Source organism: Coccinella septempunctata, chromosome 2 (genome assembly GCF_907165205.1).
Source record: "Coccinella septempunctata chromosome 2, icCocSept1.1, whole genome shotgun sequence".
Taxonomy (NCBI): domain Eukaryota; kingdom Metazoa; phylum Arthropoda; class Insecta; order Coleoptera; family Coccinellidae; genus Coccinella; species Coccinella septempunctata.
This window is the reverse complement of record NC_058190.1, coordinates 43,845,522-43,866,380: the sequence shown is the minus strand read 5'-3', so window position 1 is coordinate 43,866,380 and position 20,859 is coordinate 43,845,522. Positions and strand designations below refer to the sequence as shown.

Below are 20,859 nucleotides of genomic sequence, written 5' to 3'. Positions count from 1 at the left end.
GTAAAGGTTAGTCCTTCCGAATTTATTACTCTGAATTATGAGCCCAATTATACAATGTATAATGAATAATTACTGCGAAACAATCAGTTGGATTCATTTCCTTCACGCTTCAGTAAAGGGCAAAATTGACGTGCAATTTGTAGATCCAAGCCGGAATTCTCTCCACTGTTACCTAGCACCAAGCTAAAGGAAAATGAAGGAAAAAGGGAATACTTGGCTGATACTCAATGAAAATCATTCTGGGTTGGGCGGCATATGGAAAAATGACGGATGCATTCAAGAGAAACATTCCACTGGCACTGAAAAGAAGAGCTTTCAATCAGTGCATTCTTGCCTGTGTGGGAACCATACACTTGAAGAGGTGTATAGACGTGTAGAGTAGAAATAAAGTGGGGCCTAGCACGGATCCCTGCGGAATCCCACTCTGAATACTCCTATAAAATGGGATTGGAAAAAAACGACTCAAATACAAGAGAAGATCACCTAGTATGCCCAAACTTTGGGAGAAAGCGTCTATGTCTATGAACAATATCGAACGCAGGAGAAAAATCAAGATGGATTAGGTACATTCTTAATGTAAGCGAGAGTCGACCATTTTGATCCTTTTATTAACATAATTCGAGAGGTTAGTTATAAATGAACGACTAGGTAAGCATCCATTTTCCAATGAAAACTGGACCAATCTCCCCAATATAGTTCTCTCGCATACTTTGCATGAATTTTAATGGGACAGGTTACTGATTATTATTCGATTCAGATTTGTGTGGGGAATAAGATGACTTAAGACGTAATAGCATTGAAAAATTGATACATACTTTCAAAGTGGTTGAAGGTCTATCTCAGAAAGTCTTCATCAATCGTCTAAGACCATTCTTTGTTCTCAAAATTCGGAAATAGCAGACGTTTGAGCAGTCTTAATCAGGAGAAGCGCGTAAAAATGCGTAAATACGCATTTCTGTGGTTTGATGAGTTTGACAAACCCGATAATTCTGTCAACTTGTGGATTGGTAACGCTGTCTACACTTTTTTCAGAATCAATGCATGTTAAGTGTTTGAAATTTTCTAGGGAATCTGGTTGGAGGTTTCAGACAGTTGATTTATGTGAAGTGGACTGTGTGAGGTCCAAGTAAATGATCAATGCTTTATACGATCGTATGCATCTTAGGTATCTCTTCGTTGGATGTTGGATGTGGATGTTTCGATCCGTAATCTTTAGAAAGCAGCTAGAATTCTCTTATCACCCACAATAAACGGAGAATGTGGACATGACCAAGGTATGTCAATTAATTTACCTATTTATTTACTAATATATTTGAACAGGAATTCCAAGAGAAAAATAGAGGGTAATGCAAAGTGGACCTGCATCGCAGAAAAGAACCTCTCGAAAATTTACTTATAATAGTTAAATTATAAAAATTTCAAACACCTTTCAGGTACAAATATTAATAATTCAAGTTTGAATATACAAAAACGGTACTCTTGCAACTATTAATCTTGTGTCGAAAGTGTCTTTGTAGAAGACTTTTTGGGATTTTTTCTGGATAGTATTAGATTTGTCGAAGTTACTTCTGACAAGTGAAGAAAAAGGAAAACTTGAGGGTTGAAGCAGAGTGTAGTTAAAATTAGGAGTTCTTTTAGTAGTGGTTGCTTTAGTCTTTAGTGGTGAGAAGCCTCGTGATCCAATAGATCAATTTTCGCTTTGAAAAGCACAAAACCAGTTTGGATAAACGGAATTACCTATCAGGAGAGTATTTTACGGTATATCTCTCTTCATTGACCGACAGAATTTCATTAATAACTCTATATATAACTTTTAATTCAAAACTTCCGCTGTGGTTTTTACGCTGCGGTTTCTGGATAACATATCTATAACTATTCATTCATGCGACTCAACGTAAAATATAGCATTCTTTATAATAATACATTTCTGCGGTACAAATTTACCGATGTTGATTTTCAGCATGAAATTCACACACCCAACAAACCTCAAAAATTTATATTTCTAAGTTTTGATTTGAATTTCTCACCACCAACTTATTTCGAACCCATTATAATATGTAAGTAGGTATTCTCTTTTTTTCTCGCAGTATCCTTCTGTCTTTCCTACTCCACGTGAAAGTCTAAGAATAACAGATTTTTCTCCTATTAAATTTTTTACGAATCGGCTCGGTTTGAAAGATACAGGCTGTTGAAAAACGCCGAATCGGAAAAAATGGTTCGAAAAATCATGCTTCTTTTGCCCCCCAAGAATCTACTCTTAAAATATTTTCACGAGTCAAAGACTCACCCTGTATATATACAACCGACTTCGTGTGTATAGTTGTTATGTTCGAATCTCGCTTCATTTTTCCTTTTATAATTTCCCCAGATGCTACAAATTCAACCATCCAAAGAACCAGTCAAATTATTTTCCCAAGATGGAAATTTCTCTGATAGATATACTCCTCTGCAGTTGTCCCAGTGTACAAGAACCTATTGAAAAACGGCCAAATTGTCGCCCCCGAAAATCAGCACGAAGATATCGCACAAAAACCCAAAATACACAATCTTACATCCACACATATCCTCCGAGATAAAGTTATCGTGAACGATGGATGCTGTGCTACAGCTCCCGACTACGTGTACGGAGAGTAATCTTGTATCTCTCTGGCGTAAATGACAGCGACAATGAAGGTTCATTGTTGAATTCCAATAATTCCAATCTGCGTCCAGTTTCCTGTCAGTTAGATTATTGTGAAACGGATATCTGAATTCAAACGTTCGAAGAAGGTGCTCGGGGTGGTTTTTCAAGGTCTCAATTTCAACATAGAACATTTGAAAACGAGTCTGAAAATGTCGCCTGAAATTGTCACAGTTTTCCTTTCGAGACTTTTTAAGATACCTACCGGTAGATTCGGGTGACTTGGGACAGTCCTGTAACTTGGGACAGTCCTGTAACTTGAGACAGTCCTGTAGCTAGGGACAATTACCCCCCTTGCAGATTTCTTTGTTTCTCACCATTAATGAATGAAGGGACAAACTTATAAAATTGAGTAGCGTCTTTTCGGTTAGTTTAACAATTAATTCCTGTTGAGTTTCCGTGATCAGAGCGTTTGAATTGACAGGAAAAATTAACGAACTCAGGAGAGTAAAAGCGCTTTTTTTATGTAACTTATACTTTCTAGTGTCCTTTACATGTGTTTCACTTTGTGAATGTGTAATATTTTTTCTGGATACGTGGGATATTAGATATGTCATGAAACGAGGTTGTTTACAAATCAAACGGCAACACGGATCTCATTCATTTATGCCTAACAAATCGGTGGGTGACTTGGGACAAGTATATTTTTATTTTTTTCAAAATTTATATCCGAATTCTGAAGCATGGTATATCTCTTAATCAATAGTCTGAGTCATTAAGCATATTCGAACCTATTTTTCAGATAAAAATAGGTCACCGTTTAGGAAATATGACAAGTTGAATTCGAAAATGTTCCCAAGTCAGCCGAATTTACGGTATATCCTTTTGAATATGGGCAATTCAGTATTTTTTGACATCGAACAACATGGTTCGTGCAAAAAAATGGTGACACGAAACACGAAACATATTGTTTAAGAGTTTGACTTTGACTGTTCCTCATTCCAAATCTCAGTGTAAGCAGAAAGTTGTTGGTTTCAAAAAACGAATAAAAACATCTGTATATCAGTCCTTCAAGCTTCCGTATTTCTGAATTTACTCAGTATCATAATTAAATTTGATTCAAAAGCCTCTCACTGTCAGAAAATAGTCAATTTCAGGGTGGAAAATATAAGAGTGAGAGATGAAAGAGATCATATTGTGGGAGCATTAATGCCATATTTGAATTAATATAAGATTTCTGGTCGATCACACATTTTATCGTGAGAAACATATATAAAAAATATATCAATATATTGAAATTGATACAGAGTGTAGGTATTTATTTTTCCTCGTAGCATCATGCCCATGTAAATAGATATGTTTTTTATCGCAGACGAATATACATGAACCTGATTAATATCTCGTGGATATTGATGCTGAAATTATTTCCAAAGTAAAAGCTTAAATGTCCCCTGAGAGTAAAAAAAAACACACCGAATCTTTTTTTAACTTAATATGGGTTTTCTCTGCTCATATCTGAAATAGAATGAATGAAGATAAAAAATTCTCTTCACATGGAGAAAACTTCTGAGGTAGAAGTTATACCCAGACAAAGTGAATATACATAACTTCTTAATAATAATAATAATAGATCATATTTCTGTGATATAAAAAATATACACAAAAAAATTTTTTTTTATCCATATTCAAAGTGGACCCTTAAAATAAATGAAAACCTGAGTAAATTCAGCCAATTGGTTTAAAAACCATAACGTCCTTACTTGATGACAGTTTCATGGCATATGAGGATGAGGACATTTGTAAATCTATGCCATATTCCATTGGGTTCGAACCAAGAAGAAAAAGGATCGAAATAAAAGTTTTATTTAGATGACCCCCTACTCTGGATCTCAGCTTGAATCCTCTTCTCCATGAATGAATCCGAAAATTCTCCAAAACCGACCGAAGAAATCAAACCAATCGAAAGAAGTTGCCGCGATTCAGTCGGATCCGGCCCGAAGGACCAAATTTAATCGCTTCGCACCCCTTTACGCCGATAATGGCGAATGAATCGGAGACAATATCTTCGTAAGGTAACAAGTGGGCCCCTCGGGCCCTCTTACACATCTAGACACACAAAGAAGCTCATCGGCTCACGGGATTGGTCCACTGATGCTGAAGGGGGCACTCGTCGCTGGCCCCCAGTCAGTAGTCGACGGGCAGTCATAGAGTGCGCGTCGTGCTTAAGTTTGACGTGTGATGTAAAGTGGTTTTGCGTCCATGACGCTGTTGCGCAGCCCTTACAAGAGTGACCATGTGCGGGGTTATGTGGCGCCTATTATGTAGATGCTTGACCCATGGATATTTATTACATTTTTTCCTGCTGTTCCTGCTACTCTTACAGGTAACTGTTACCGGCGAATTTCTGCGGCTCTTGGTCATTGTCGACGACCTGTTGGTTGAGCTCTTCAATTGAGCTTCAACACTTGTTTTCTCGATTATGCTGTGTTTTTATGGTCGATTTTTCATGGAGAACAGGTGAAATCGCTTCTTTCAAGCTCAATGCTCTTAATTGATCCAGAAATTTCACTTAATTAACCATAAATGAGATTTAGTACAGACTTCTTGTATTTGGAATTGAAACTTATTCATTGGTTCTTCAGACTTAGAAATCCTCAGTTCGGCTGAATTTTTTTTTATGCTGAAAAATATGGCAAAATATACGATAGACTTCTTTAACTTTCCAACTTTCAGTTTTGGTTTGCTCGAGGGTTTGCCTCAGCAAACTCGAATTTTGGGGGCTACAATCAGACTTTGACTGAAAAAAAACCATTGGCAAAATGGAGTTAGCAAATGTGCAAGGTGTGTTCTTCTTGGCATAATAGCAAAAACACTGATAGAAGTCGCAGAATTTTTTGGTTTCATACCAAGTCGTTTCATTGTTGGATATAACCCAGAAAATTTCCTAATTATATTTTGCCTCAATGGGCTCAATGGTTCATTTTTCTCCCCTTGGAAATTTGAAAAATACCTTATTATAATAGTTTGAAGAGCTTTCACCGAGTCGATCATGCTTTGAAAACATTGGTATGATGTATGTTTATTAAACTTTCAAATTGTTCATTCACGTCAGGTTGAAATTCATATGAAGTAAAATAGTCGAGAAAACAGGCGCTTATTCTCTTAAAGTTCATCTTTTCTAATGTGCGCTACTGGAACTTGATATTTCACCTTTTTTGTGAAATATTCAAGAGTTTTCCTTCACGGCAATTTTCATTTTATGGTGGGTCCATTCACTTCAACGAAGTAGATGAAAAACTGATGGATAATTATATTTTATCTTTTTCTGGAAGCAACCAGACATTTGATGGTGTTAACATCCTCCACCGTCTCTGCGATCGTCATTTTTATCTCGAGTGGTTGGTGGCATTTTCAAATATTTACACCAAAATTCTTGCAACTTATGAAGATGCCTGTCATATGTTTATCAACACTTGGGCAGCCACTTCAGAGGAGTGGCTGCTGTATAAAATAAACCACTCAAGCCGATGGTATCCTATTTCCAATATGCCCATCTTTCTGTTTGGTTGTCATTAGAACGGTAACAGAAAATCTGTTCTGTCTTATTTCCCCCCCCCAGTCTTTCATGGGAACAATGATTGTGGATTCAGCAATCTTTGCACAAACGTGAACTCATAACCTGACCAGAATTCGTGGATTTGTCTCGAACTCAAACATTCTCCATAGCGAGAAGTATAAATCCTTTCGTCTGAATTTCGTGCAGCCCCTGAAAAACGTCCGTCTCCTAAAAATAGCCGAGCGATGAATTTGCAACTCTTTTACTTTTTACGGACGTGTCATGCTTTGCGGTTAAAATTCGAGACTGTGTGCAACGTGAAAAGATCATGCACCTAATGCTGCAGGAACCTCTTATGCGGAGTTGGAAGTGTGAAAATTACTGAATATTGTTTATTGTGGGAACATTCTTGAGGTGAACGGGGTCGTTGCTCAATTATGCAATAACTTAGCCGGTATTTGATGTTAATTTGTCGATGGAATTTCGTTCTAAATGGGAGTTTAGAAATTGGAATCCTTGCCATATTCGGAGAATTGGAGCTATTGCCACGGAACAAGGAAAAATTGTACATCTTTTGTCGATCATCTTTTTACTCTATTAGTCGGAACTGGGATCTTCACTATACAGGGTGTTTAAAAAAAAATGATTTTCCAATTATCCACTTTTTCCAAATGCGATCGGTAATACAACAACATATGCTTCAGAAAACATCAACCTCAATATCAATTGTGATAAATGGAGGATTAAATCAGAATTTTGTTGGTGAATGAACTCGTGAATGAGAGAAAGGATATTTTTGCAGATTTTCCTTAAAAAAATTTCCTTTGTCATTGAAATAAATTAGGAATGAATTGCGACTATTCTGAAACCTTGAACAAAAAAATCAAATGTTAATCGTTGTTTCCATAGGCTAATAGGAATACGGAATAACATAATACAAATAATAACCTGAAAAACAAGGTCGAATATTTTCATGGTAAACTTTGCACCTACATAATTTTCCTCATTTCGAACACTAACAGAATTTATTCTGAAGGAAATGAATGCCTTTTCTGAAGAGTGTCCCAGACATAAATGAACCTTATAAATCGTTCCAGAATATCATGAAATAAATGGCCAAATTTTGGGTCTGAATGCCAAATTTTGCGCAACTATTGTTCCTCAACTAGATCAGCATGTGGCATTTCTCTTGAAGTATCCCAAGAATGGAAATGAGACACATATTTGTTGAAAAATCGACAGCGATTACAGAAGCAGGTAAAGCAACCCTACAATCCATCATTAGAAGTGTCAAATCACTTCAGTGCCTACGTTGTGAAGCTTGTACTACTGCAACTTTAAGAGGAAACTTTTACACTCGGTATTTTCAAACAACGAAAATGATTATCTACCAAAGAAGCTGGTATGAGTAGATCCCGAGGTAGATAACATAATTATCTTGATAATTCCTCTCTTTATTCTCGTACCCTTCTATTTCTTCTCATAGACTTATCTCGCAAACTAGCACCTGCGGTGAATATTGAACTTGATCCCTCGCTGAAAAAATCTAAATGGCGTTTGAGTTACAGCGGCGGTCTTCTTCTGCAAATACCCAGACTTAATTATTAATAATGTATGACTAATTGCGTACATACACTTCTAAACCGAGTTATGTATCCAGTTTATCCGTACTCACATTAAAGTTGAGGTCATATAAATTAATGGCAGACAAACCAATCCGAATTCGAGCTCACTAATCCGCTCATTTAGCTAATTAAAGTAGGATCCATAATCACCAAGCTCACGTGAGAATTCTGTCGCCTTTAATGCCTAGTTCGATTCTCATTGGAATGCGATTTTGCTGCATTCCGAGGGTGAGAGGATTCCGCAGACTTGATTCATTGATTTTCGCATTACCTACTACAAAATGGGAAGAAAAACTCCGTATCTCACAAATTACTATCCAGATTGCGCTCAAATTTCTCAAGAACCTTCAACGAATGATTTCAAGGCCAAGTACTAGTTTTCACGTCGATCTAATCTGTATTTTGGAAATAATGGTAGTCAGGCAGCAGCCGACGGGTCCAATATTTGGATGGGTGACCGCCCTGGTTATGAATCTCCAATCGCGTAAACTGTCTTCACTGGACGTCAGTCTTTTCCAATTTTTTGTGTTCGAATTAATATAAGCATGAAAAGTAACCTACCGATTTGTTTAATAAATAACGAAAAAATTACTGTTTTCGAATAATATGCCTTATTATTCAAATATCTATTGTGTTACAATATGGACAAGAGCTCGGACAAGAGAGAAGGATGGATGAAACAACTGATCTAGGAAATGGCTCCCAAGGATCACCTTACAGGGTTTAAATGAAAAGTTTCAAAAAATAGAAGGGGTGATTTCTTGTGAAAAATACGTGTGGGTCTTTCATGTAATTGTTTTTCAGCCTCCCTGCTTAGATAGAACTCCCCAAAGATATCACCCGGAAGTAATTTTTCAGTTTTTTTTTCTTAGATCACAAAACTAACATAAACATAAATTAAATTGAGTAGATATTCTATGGGAATGAGAAAGCAATCAATAAAATTATCAATTTGTTACGCAAGGAACTTTTTTCTTATTTATATCAGGATAGCGTTGAAAAATTTATTTTTGTAAGAAATACGGTCTTTTGTAATTTATTGCTGAAAGCAACGGTTCTCGGAAAAACGAAAAATTACAGGGTGAATCTTTAACTCGTACAAATATTTTAACAGTAGATTTCTTGAGGTAAAAAAAAAACACTTTTTTCCTATACCAATTTTGTTCAATTCGGCCCTGATCAAAAGATATAGCTATTTTAAGTTTTTATAATGAGCTGTGCCACCCCTAGAGAAACAAAATTACGAGCAAAATTACCTTCAGAATAAATAGCTAAATCTGAGACTATACAGGATGAGTTTTTGACTCGTACAAATATTCTAACACTAGATTTTTGAGGCCAAAAGAAACACCTCGAGAAACACTTTTTCTATAACATTTTTTCCGATTCGATCCTGATAAAAAGATTTGAAGTTTTCATAATGAGCTGTGCCACTCCTGAAAAAACAAAATTACCTTCAGAATAACTAGCTAAATCTGTGACATTACCTCGGACATTACACATCTGTGGATCTTTTAAACAGAGTTGTATTCAGCCAAAGTACCGAACTTTTCAAATTTCACAGATACCTTTTAATTTTTGGACATCAAGTTGATCGAAAACAGCGCATTATACGAGAAAATATGAGGAATACTTTTATTTTACAAAATGTTCAATATTCAGTGTATAACCTCCAACTTAGTTAGAGAGTGGGGTTCTTTGAATTTTTGGTATTTTTATGGTACTTAATGGTCATAATGAGAGAACTGGAAGACGTCGGTGATATCTTGTGTTCGAGAAAGATTCATCAAATAAATGAAAAACTATATCCCGATATTCATTTCATTCGATAAAACTGTTTGTGATAAAGAAGTAAAAATAACATTTTTTTATAGTTTTTCAACATCCTGTATCTTTCAAACCAAGCCGATTCTAAAGAAATGGTAAAGCAAAAAAGTGTTTACTTTGACCTCAAGAATCTGCTGTCAAAACATTCATACAAGGCAAAGACTCACATTGTATATCAAAAACTGGTGCTCTGTTATCAGAACTCAGCAAAATGAACAAATGTGTTGTTATAACGTGACCGAAGATTAACGTGATCAATTTAGGGGATACCACTATTTGAAAAAGACTAATGTCATCGTGGCATCGTCGTCCCAACGCCAAAAAAATTGAATTATAATTGTTTGATAACATCAGTAACCACATAAGCCACCTTGCCATCAAAGAAAACCTGAAGGTTCCCCCCACATATGAGACCGGCTTAAGTTCGACTGTTTATTTATCCAACATTTTCCTCACCCCATTCCACCGTCGAAATTCCGAGGCATCCACCAAACAACCCATAAAATCTCCTTACAATTGACGACTGCATGACTGATGCATCATAAATCCGCAGGTCCGAACCGCAATGACAGTTAAGTACACGACGATTCCTTGTCCCGTCCACTTTTACCAAATTCATAAAATACAAAAGTACAAGACAAGCTCCGCGAAACCACGTAAAGCTTGTACCACGGGCAAACAATGGGGCATTCGCTACACGATCTCTCGGAAAATCGTGTTTCCCATTGCCCCCGGCTTAATTGTATGTAAATGAAAATGATGATTGAATTATGCGGCAATTACCGTTTCGAGTGTGAATGCTGTACGTTTGGCTCCTTCGCTCGACAGGCCGGCGTGATATCTGATACGAAATGTAACCTGCGGTAAGATATCTAACTGGGGCTCTATGTTGGCATGAGGCTGCGGTAATAAAACCGTTCATTACAATCAATTTACTATTTCTAATCGGTAGTACAATGCAGGTGATGTGGGAAATGAGTTATTACAGCAGATATCGACGTCCGTTTTATGCGATACCGATGGGGATTTATCGAGGTACTATACCAAAAGTAGCAGGCCTGGAGATCCGCCTATTAGGGCCGATTTGTCTTTGAAAATCATAATAAAATGAATTTTACCACTTTTTGATATAGATGAGTTGAATCGGCGTTACCCACCCCTGTCTGATCGGTGCTGTGCTAACCTCACTTTTGTCCAACTGACAGCTGACGTAGCTTTGTTTGCCAAACGTCGAATTTCTGAAGCTTTCTTTTCGTCGCTCGTAAATAGTGATTTCCCAGCTAATTTTCCCCTATTCCCTCTTCCATCGTTGCCTAAGAAATTAGTATATATCAACAGGGCAGATTCTGAGGGATCTCCAGGGTTCTTTACTTAGGAAATAGGGGTAAAAATTCTAAGAAATGCATTGGAAAGTTGCGAAATATTCGAAAATATCGAAAAGATTTCAGAAATTATAGAAAATAACAGAAATATCAGGAATATTCTCGGGAATATTTGAGAAATACCGAAAATATTTAGAAAATATTGTGAACATTGAGGGAAATATTTATTTCTTCAAGATCAATCCGAAATGTCGATGAATATTTATAAATTATCCAACAATGCGTTTCAGAAAATTCAGAAATTCAGAAATAGGTGTACAAATAAAAATATGGGAAATATCTGAGAATCATCGGAAATATTTCAGAAATACTGAAAATATCTGAAGAATTTCGGGAATATTTCGGTCACATCAGTAACATTAGTAATTCTCAGAAATACTGCGGAAATAGGTGTGCAAAATTTTATTATCTAGGTTAATGCGAGAAGCTTTCCACTTTAGAAATAGGTGTAAAAATTCTAGAAAAAAAAACTTGAGAAATATGGAAAATATCCTCGAAAATATCGGATATATGTCGGAAATATGAATATTCAAAAAATTTCAGAAATATTCCGGCCATATCAGAAGGACGAGGAAATGTCAGAAATTTTTTCGGAAAATTTTACTAGTGAAAAGTAGTAGTTGTGAGTTCTAGAAGATATAGGAAATATTTGAGAAATATTGAAAATATTTCAAAAATAGTTCTAATATCTTGGAAATACATATTTGAGAAATATAAGAAACATAAAAAATATTAGAAAAATACGTAAAATACCTAGGACTTTTTCGGATATATGTATCCGAAATGTTTAACATTTCGGAAATATTTTAAAAATTTAAATATTTCCGAAGTACAGAAACTGATGCACAAAGTTTAACTGGAGAAGAATTGGCTTCCCATGTTATTCTCTCATTCCTGAAAGCTATATCAACGTTCTGAATCTCGTATAAGAAATAGTGTTCTTTTCTAGATTAGAAATCGCTCATCTGTAAAACGAGATTCAACTAGGTGGACTGGAGTTATGAGATTAAAAGTGTTTCATTCTTTAAGATTGTAGCAATACCTTTTTGAGTCTCAGTTAAGTTAATATAACCTTTGTGTTTTTTTTCAATTTACACCAAAGGTTCTTCATTTTAGATAATGAACCGAAAATAGGGAAGCTCCACATAAGTTATCGTTATTTTTTCTTCGTTTTAGTGAGCGCTGAAGAAAATACATCTCCTCTAAGCGTTAACGAGAAAAACTCGTAACAACCACTCCCAAGAGTTATCGCAGTCGTTTCTTCATTTCCGAAGAGCCGAAAAAAAACCACCGAACCCAATTTCAGTACATACACCCAGCGATCTACAATTATTGTAAAATCTCCTCTTCCAACATGACAAAAACAGGTCTAATTAATAGGTGAACCAACCGTGGGGCCATTTTCTAACCGATAAAAACTTAACCTGTAAAACTTATTAACTTAACAATGCCTAAGAGGTCATTTAAGTTTTTAGGTGCTCAAATGAAACGATTCTCGAGAATAATAATACGCGGAGAGCTCGGAGATTGTTTTTGGTCGTTTTTCCACTAGGAGAGGCCGCGGTCTCGCCTGACAGCACCGTAGACCGACTATTTTACCATCTCTATCTCCCTCTCGCTCGTACCAACTGACCGACACGCAATCTCTATCCAGCTGTGTTTGTGCCAGACTAACAAACTGGATTTTGAATAAATATCAAAACCCAATATGACCTTCTTAGACATACCTCGGCGATGTGCAAGTTTAGGTTCGGTACAAAAGCCATTTCATTGATCTCGACTCGTAACCGAGCAGATATAGGAGAATGAAAAGATGCTCCTCGATTCAAGGAAACCTACTCAAAAAAATGGAGATTATTTTTTCTCATTCTCTCACCCCTCTTTGGATTGGTTCGTGATCATCACATGAGCCACAGTTTTTTTGTCTAGTTAGCCTAGACCAGTTCCATGCATAAAAAATTATTGCGTTTCCATAGCAACGAACAATAACTCATTAGAAGTGTCAGTGTGAAATTTGAGGTCAAAAAAGTAAACCAGAGTTACGCAATAAATTAAAAGAAAGAAGATGTCCACCGATGTGAAAATCGAAAAATTGGAGCAACGGGCCATCATCAAGTACCTGTATTTAAAAGGGTTAAGATGTAAGCAGATTTACGAAGATATCCTTAATACTTTTGGTGATCAATGTCCTTCGTATGCAAACGTGAGAAATTAGACTGCAAGCTTCAAAAGAGGTAAATTTTTCATTGAAGATGAAGACCGATAGGGAAGGACAGTTTCTATGTCAGTCCCTGAAAATATCGATATCGATGCAGTTCATTACATGATTTTATCAGACCGTCGAATTGGGCTAAAACGCATATCTGAAACACTGAATATTTCATAATAACGCCTTCATCATATATAGTTCACGTCAATTTGGACGTGAGAAATTGCTGCAGAATGCAGTGGCGGCTCGTGGTCATGAGAGCTGAGGAGGCTAATAGTTTTCGAGGAGTGTTGGAACAAACTCTTATCAGTCAATAAAGTATACTTCTTCAACATAATGAAAAGTTGTCAGTTCTAAGATTAATTTTGAATGCAAGAGGATGCTATATGCTCCTTTTACTTGTTATGCCTTTCGATAGATCGCGGTAAATTTTTCAATTCGGAAAACCCCGTTTTGAACCATGAAGTATATTCTGTTTGATGAGGAAATAGTAAATATGGCCAGCAAAATAATTTTTCCCGTTTGATCGATCCAGTTAACAAATCACATTTATCGTACCAAAACTACCAAACAACACTGAAACTTCTATTCTGACGCTTTCGGTAGACTTTAGTGTAATTAAATTTGGTGGAGGTCTTGTAAAGGTTTTAACAACGTGTACAGTTAATTCTCAATATTCAATTCCATTTTATTTTTTGATCCGTATCAGTACTTACCCCTAACGCCCTAACAAAACAACCTATCTTAACAAGAATATATCACAAATTTCCCGAAGTTCCAGTTCTCCACGAAGTCGTTACATTCAAATTAAAAATTGAAATCATAACAACTACCGCCGGACAACGCCCCTACCGTCGGAGATCAAGCGAATATAGTCGAAGACGGCACGAAAGAATCAATGGAGAACAGGGGAGCTGAGCCTCCTCTGGTACATTTTACGGGCGAATATGGTACAGTAAGTCAGCTGAATTCTTGTTCGGCTAGTATGCGAGTCCAGAGAACGTATGCGTGAGTTACACTATCAACGGAGGCAGCAGGCCCAACAGCCTCCGTCCGAATAGGCAGTAAGGCAGTACTAGGAAATATTCACATTCGACGCGGCGGACACGTACGCAGCCTGTGGATTGTATGATTGTTATGCTGGATTTTTATGAGCGGAGGACCGAAAAATGAAATAATTTTTATCTGAATATCTAGTTCAGGTGTTCGGAAAATTTATATAGAAATTACTTTCTGAAAATGAGGACATGCTCGAAGTGAATGTATTTTAGCTCTAAGCTTTATGAGGAGGCTTAGCCTCCCTTGCCTCCTCTGACGAGCCGCCCTTGGCAGAATGGATCCTCAAATGTTTCTATGTTGACCAAAAGCATACAAGGGTAGAAGCATCGCGTTCGATCTGTGCTCGATTTGAAAACGATGTAGACTTAAACCGAATTGTTACTATGGATGAGACAAAGCAACAATCGATGGAATGGTGACACTCTGGTTCTCCAAGACCTAAGAAGTTTCGTGTCCAAAAATCTGCTGGAAAAGTTCTTGCTTCAGTTTTTTGGCATTGCCATGGAGTAATCATGATTGATTCTTTGGTTAGGGATAGAACAATAACCGGAGATTACTATTCGACATTACTGACCACTCTACGGGAAAAAATTGAAGAGAAAAGACGCGGAAAGCTATTCAAAGGTGTTTTGTTTTTGCAAGACAGCGCCCCTGCACACAAAATAGGGTTTCAATTACTAACACACCCCCCTTATTCACCAGATTTGGCTCCATCTGACTATCATTTGAAATTGAAATTTTGTTTGGGGTTGTATAGTAGGCTAAGAATTTTTCAATATATCCTCGTACATACAGGTTGAGTCTAAGACTTGTACATACAAGAATATTCCCCTGATCAAAGGAAACACCTTTTCCCTTTACCATCATTTCGGTTTCCTCATTATCATGCGAGGTTCTTCATTATAAAATGATCCTCTTCAACGTACTATCCAATTTTCACTCGAAAACCATTACTCACGATCTAACCGTTCAAAATTGCCAGATAGGACGCTGATTCAAACGCTATTACCCGAGTATCACCTCAATCTTATTGACATTCGTTTTACTGACACACATTCCATCAAATCGATTACAAATCGAAGGGAAATAACGGGAAATGAATCTCACTTCCCTGTCATATCCTCGCTTTATCGAATTTGCTTTCCGTCTAAATCTGCGTCAAAAACACTCATGCAAAAGATATGCAAATATTGGTTCCGCGAAGGAATTTTTTTGCATCGTACGAATACATTTCCCATGCATCCTTATCGCACTTATATACAAGATAAATAAATATAACTTCCAGACATCGTTTTCCCTTTGGCGTGTTTCAAAGTTATCAATTTTGGACCATATCGACTTAATTAATTCATCAATTATGCATTGACCCAACTGGATTGGTGCTATCTATACGAACGGTAGCTCATGCAGTGGACGAAGCCCTATCTTTTGTTTGTAACAAAGGTTTGCCTTCACAGCAAGTTATCGATTTCTTTGAATAATTCAATTACAAGTCAACCGACTTTAACAAATTGATTCATTGTTGTGAGTGAGACGTATAAGTGTTATAAAACAACTTATTAATAATTTTCTCGATTCACAAAACGGCATGAGAAATAATCGTTAATCTCAATCTGACATTACTAACTCTACATATTTATGATGACACCTCTTAACGCGTTACTTTAATACGAGCTTTTGTAGTTCTGTTTCTATGTAAGAGGATTCCCTACAAGTTAACTGTAAGCTGATCCAGATGAATTAGAGTTGCGGTTTGATATCTCATATTGCCTTTTGTTAGGAACATTGAAAGGATGGATGATAGTTGAGTCACACAGAAAGAAAGGTTTCTTCACCGTCTAAAATTTAATAGGGAAGGCTGGAAACGAAATTTGATGGGAATTGGTCATTCCTATCCTTATATCTGCTCTCTCTGTTCACTCCTGTCTGAATCTCATTACACATTCATTGTATCATCTGTTTTTAATTCCAGACTTTGTTTTGAATTTTCCACAATCGTAATAACTCGTAATTACACTTTTTTTTCCATCAAATCAACATTTTCATGAAAGATTCTGCGTTTTAATATTATAAGGTTACATTTCCGCCGGCATCAGAAATCAGAGTTCGTCTAACTAATGAATGTTTCAGTGAGAAAAACTCAATATCCTGCGTAGACACGTCTATAGATAATATATACGTCCATGTGGAATATTTATGAAGGATAGATGGCATAATAAGCATTCCAATGGGTTTTGCCTAGTTACTTTGTGAAGATTAAGATAATGGAAACCAGGAAAGGATAGCTCTATCTCTCAATTTCATCTTTATAACTACATTTGTTGTTTATGTGTATGAATAATAAATGAAACTATACTCAGAGCACGGAAATCTTGAAAGAAACAATATTTTTATGAAATATAATGGAAGAGAATCATTTTCAGTAATATCCCAGTTTCCGGTCAAAATTCGTCGACAGATGTATGCTATAGGATGTAGGATCTGAAGATCCTATTCGAATTGCTTGGATAATTCCAGATGCTGCGGAAATATTTCGAATAAAGACATTTATGTCGACATTTATTCTCTTGGTCGTGAATATTTATAGTTGATGGACCTCAACACTCTTTGCATCAAAAACGTGAGCGTGTTAAGTTCGGTTACTTCTCGAAATCGAGATTCATGACATGCTAATATTTCTTATCTTGGGCCAGCATTTATAAGAAGCATGTGAATTTGTTTGTCATTTCACACTCTTCTCGGCCGAGAGCGACTGGTCTGAAATATAAAGATCGATAAGTAGTCATAAAACGTAGCAGATAACATCGTACGAATGCTTTAATTAGCGACAAACATTAATATGCTACAAATCTGTGTTTTATCGTCTCAAATCTCCTGAGAAACGGACTGTCGTCGACGAACAGTTACATTCCTAATACTAAAAACTCGAATTCTTCGCCCATTAAAAATATAGCACATGAAAGATGAAATTCACAACGGTGGCCGGTGTTGCCTATTAAACTGGATCTAGAACATTGTCATGCATATCGATTATTCCGATAAATTCCTGAAAAAGTTGAAACGGATCTCGTTCGTAGCGTATCCAGTGTGAAACGCCGAACAAAAACGGCCGTATAGTTTGATTGTCCGTCTGCATTTAATAATATTATGTATTCCATCGATTGAGCGTCTTCGCAGAACTCGTAGTATCTGGGATAACATCTACAGAATGTTATAGTTGGCATTATGTTAATGGCAGACTCAGACGCTGTTTCTCTTACACCAGTCATGTCGATATCAATTCGGAGATCTTTGAGAGCTGCTCCAGATGAATTATTTATCAGGAGGGTGTAAAAAACACGACACAGTTTATAGGATGATTCCTGTGCGCCATAAAGCTACTGCCGTAGCCAACTTGAGCTAGGCGTTGATGGTGCCTCGACAACTCTGTCGGATCTAATTGTTCACAATTTACACATGTTAGTTTTCTTCCTTTTTAGTTAGCTGACCGCAGTATTTATATAGTCCTTAGTGAGCGACCGCCATGCATGCATCAGATAAGTGCAGAAAATTCTTCAAATTGCTTAACGGACGTTTTTTTCATCAATTTTTCTTGCCATTGATTGTTGCCCAACTTATTTTACGTCTGCGGATTCCTCAGTACTTAGCGTCTATTCTCACATCCATCATTAGATGAAACAGAGAAAGGTATTACATATAGTGTAAAGCTGACTTATATGTCTGCATCTTTTGCATGGAGTTGAATCCTTTTTTACTTGAATTTTGGTACATTCATACCTTTTATGATACCTATGTGGTCCTGAATTAATAATCGGACTGATTAACTATTTTCTATCTCTTGCAGGGTGTTCCTATTTTAATTTTTCTCTGTATTTATTGATTCTTTATAGTTTATTTTATTTTTTTTTGCAGTGCGCGAATGGATCCGGATTCTTTGAACTCCAAGTGCTCGAGATGGCCAACCCTCGGTCCGAGCTAACGACAGGGCAGTGCTGTGGGGGGGCCGTCCGCAACCCCCTCACCTCGCGTTGCACCACCCCTTGTAACACTTTCTTCCGGCTGTGCCTCAAAGAGTACCAGAGCAACGTGACGAGCACCGGTACTTGCTCCTTCGGGAACACCTCGAGCAGCGTGCTAGGACAGAGTTCGTTCACCTTGGCCGATCCAGAAAGAGGGAAGCTGGTGCTGCCTTTCTCGTTCAGATGGACGGTAAGTCGATTTTTTCATACGATTATAGATACGACTTGGGTATATGAAATAAATGAAAGTATAAAAAATTAAAAAAAAAAAATTTTTTTATACTTTATAGAAGATGACTCTGTATATGGACAGGAAGACCTACTTCGTTAGCCCTTTAAAACATTGTTTCAATAAAGTTTATTTCTATCTACTACTATAACTTCAGCAAAATGAAATGAAAATACATCATTAGGTCTAAACAGAGAGAATCCAGAAATAATGAACTTGGGCTTTTGCATGGCTTCCAGAATAGATGGAACAAGCTTTCAGAAATTGTTAGGTTAGGTTAGGTTGGGTTAGGTTAGGTTAAGGCCTTGTACTGTCACCTGCGAACATAGACATATAGACATGGACCGTGCCTTCCCTTTCTATCTATGCATGAAATACGGTCAAAAAAAGTGACAGGGAGAAACGCACGTCGGGAATGCAGTTGTCTCTTTCTAGAATATTGATTGGTCTACACTTACCTCTATGTGAACAAAAAAGACAAGGTTAATGCCCGACGATCATTTCTCTCTTTCTATAAAAAAAGCCAATTTCATGCTGACATTGCTCAGTCCATGTCTCTATGTCTATGCCTGCGAATAACTAAATTTATTCGGCAGATAAGTCTTATCCTCAGCATAAGTAAAAATGCTGTCTTTTCCCTTTGAGAGTGTTATTCATAGAATAAATAGTTCCTATTCGACGAATGAATCTGTCGTTGAAATTTACGAGTAAGAGTTTTTTTGTCAAATATGAACATAGATAGAATATCGGTTATTGGTAATTTTTTTTAGATTCTTGATATTTAGTTTTTCACCTTGTGATTTGTACGAAATATTTGCTTTCCAGTTAGAATGTTCAAGAGTTTTACAATAAAGTATCTGTTCTTACACTAATCAGTGAAGAGTTGTATACCGTGTTTTTATAGAATTGTTTATCCGTCAAATAACTTCATGTGAAAGCACAGAAATCTATCCTTCAGATAGAAAATTATTTGACAGATATGTACTTATTCACCATATTAAAAATTTATTCGAAGCTGAAAGTACCGGTCCTAAGTGAATCAGAGAGTGCGGATATTACCAAAAATATCTTTTGTTGAATACAAATATTAGTACCTTTCGTCTGTTTTTTGGAATAGTGTAATCTACACTGCACTTCGACTCAGCTGATTTTCAGGGTAGTTGAGAAAAATCACTGAAGTTGGGTTGTTACGTTCATAGACTAATAATTTGATTTAATCTATGGTTACGTTTCTCGATTACGATTTGTTACTTTTTCATCCTTTTGTAAAGTGATGAACCTATCGAAAATTCTAAATTTAATCGTATACATTTTGAAATAGATGACTGTGACGTGACATCAACATCAATATACAGTGAGTGATATTACACCTCTTTTTGACTAGGTGTAGATGAAGTACACTGGTGTTAATCAGATCAGCAAACGAATACTAACATCGAGTGTAAATTACATCGAGTATAGAAAAGTGCTACACTTCCTATGCAAACGAAAGAACCTATTATTATTAATTTTTCGATGGAAGAATTCGATATGACTGCCATTAGAAAAAAATAGTTGAAAGTCGTATCTTGAAATCTAGTAAAAATCGTCCGTAAAATTAAGATGATTGTTCATTATAAATCAGATATCAAGATTTGAGGGACGTCATGTTGGAGGGCTTACAAAGGCAAAACTTTTTTGTCAAGAAACTGTTTAATTTAGAAAAAAATACTGGTGAGCATCGAATTTTTCGCCACCTTTTTTGTCACCTTGAATCAAAGGCAGATTTGAAGTTCTGCCATCTTCTGTCTTCGTATGCATTGGCTTTGGAATTAACAACCACCATTTTACTGAAACAGGAAATCTATGAAGCATTTTTTCGACGGATGTACAAGAAGACATGTGGTTTGAAGAGTTTTTTGCGCATTCGCATCCCTGGAATTCGATTTCATTATGATACCGACGAAAAAATGAAATCAATCGATCTATTTGTTGACAGAACAGGTTTGTCTCTGAACAAATCGATCGAAAGTAGCTCTATTTTTGCGAATTTCGACGGAAACGGATCGAAGAAATGAAGGGTCTTTTTCCCATCGCACTACCGTCTCGGCCGATGGATAATTGGACCGTCAGACGTCAGCGAAATCAATTAAAAACGACAAAATAATGGCGTTTAATTTGTGCCCCGGACCGCGCGGCATCCGCCATCTCGTATTGTTAATGAAGCTGACGAAAACAAAGGTAAAAGGAGAAAAAGCCGCCGGATTCTTCGCTAACCAAGAGTCGGTCGTGCAACGCGGGGTAAGTTGTCGCCAGAAAAACCCATAACGAGCCTGGATGACAGCGAAATTATT

General features: G+C 36.7%; 1 protein-coding gene across 3 annotated transcripts in view; it reads left to right on the top strand.

The window, feature by feature from the left end:
- The window catches only part of LOC123306610 (protein jagged-1b), a 194,693-nt gene that overhangs the window by 31,544 nt on the left and 142,290 nt on the right, over positions 1-20,859 (top strand). For 2 of the 3 annotated variants that reach the window (XM_044888686.1, XM_044888685.1), the window contains exons 1-2: positions 4,820-5,003; positions 18,191-18,487. In XM_044888686.1, coding sequence (XP_044744621.1) covers positions 4,914-5,003; positions 18,191-18,487 — 387 coding nt within the window. In that variant the 5' untranslated portion in view covers positions 4,820-4,913. Of the gene's footprint in view, positions 1-1,165; positions 1,275-4,819; positions 5,004-18,190; positions 18,488-20,859 lie in introns of those variants that run through there. The other variant, XM_044888687.1, reaches the window with a different exon arrangement.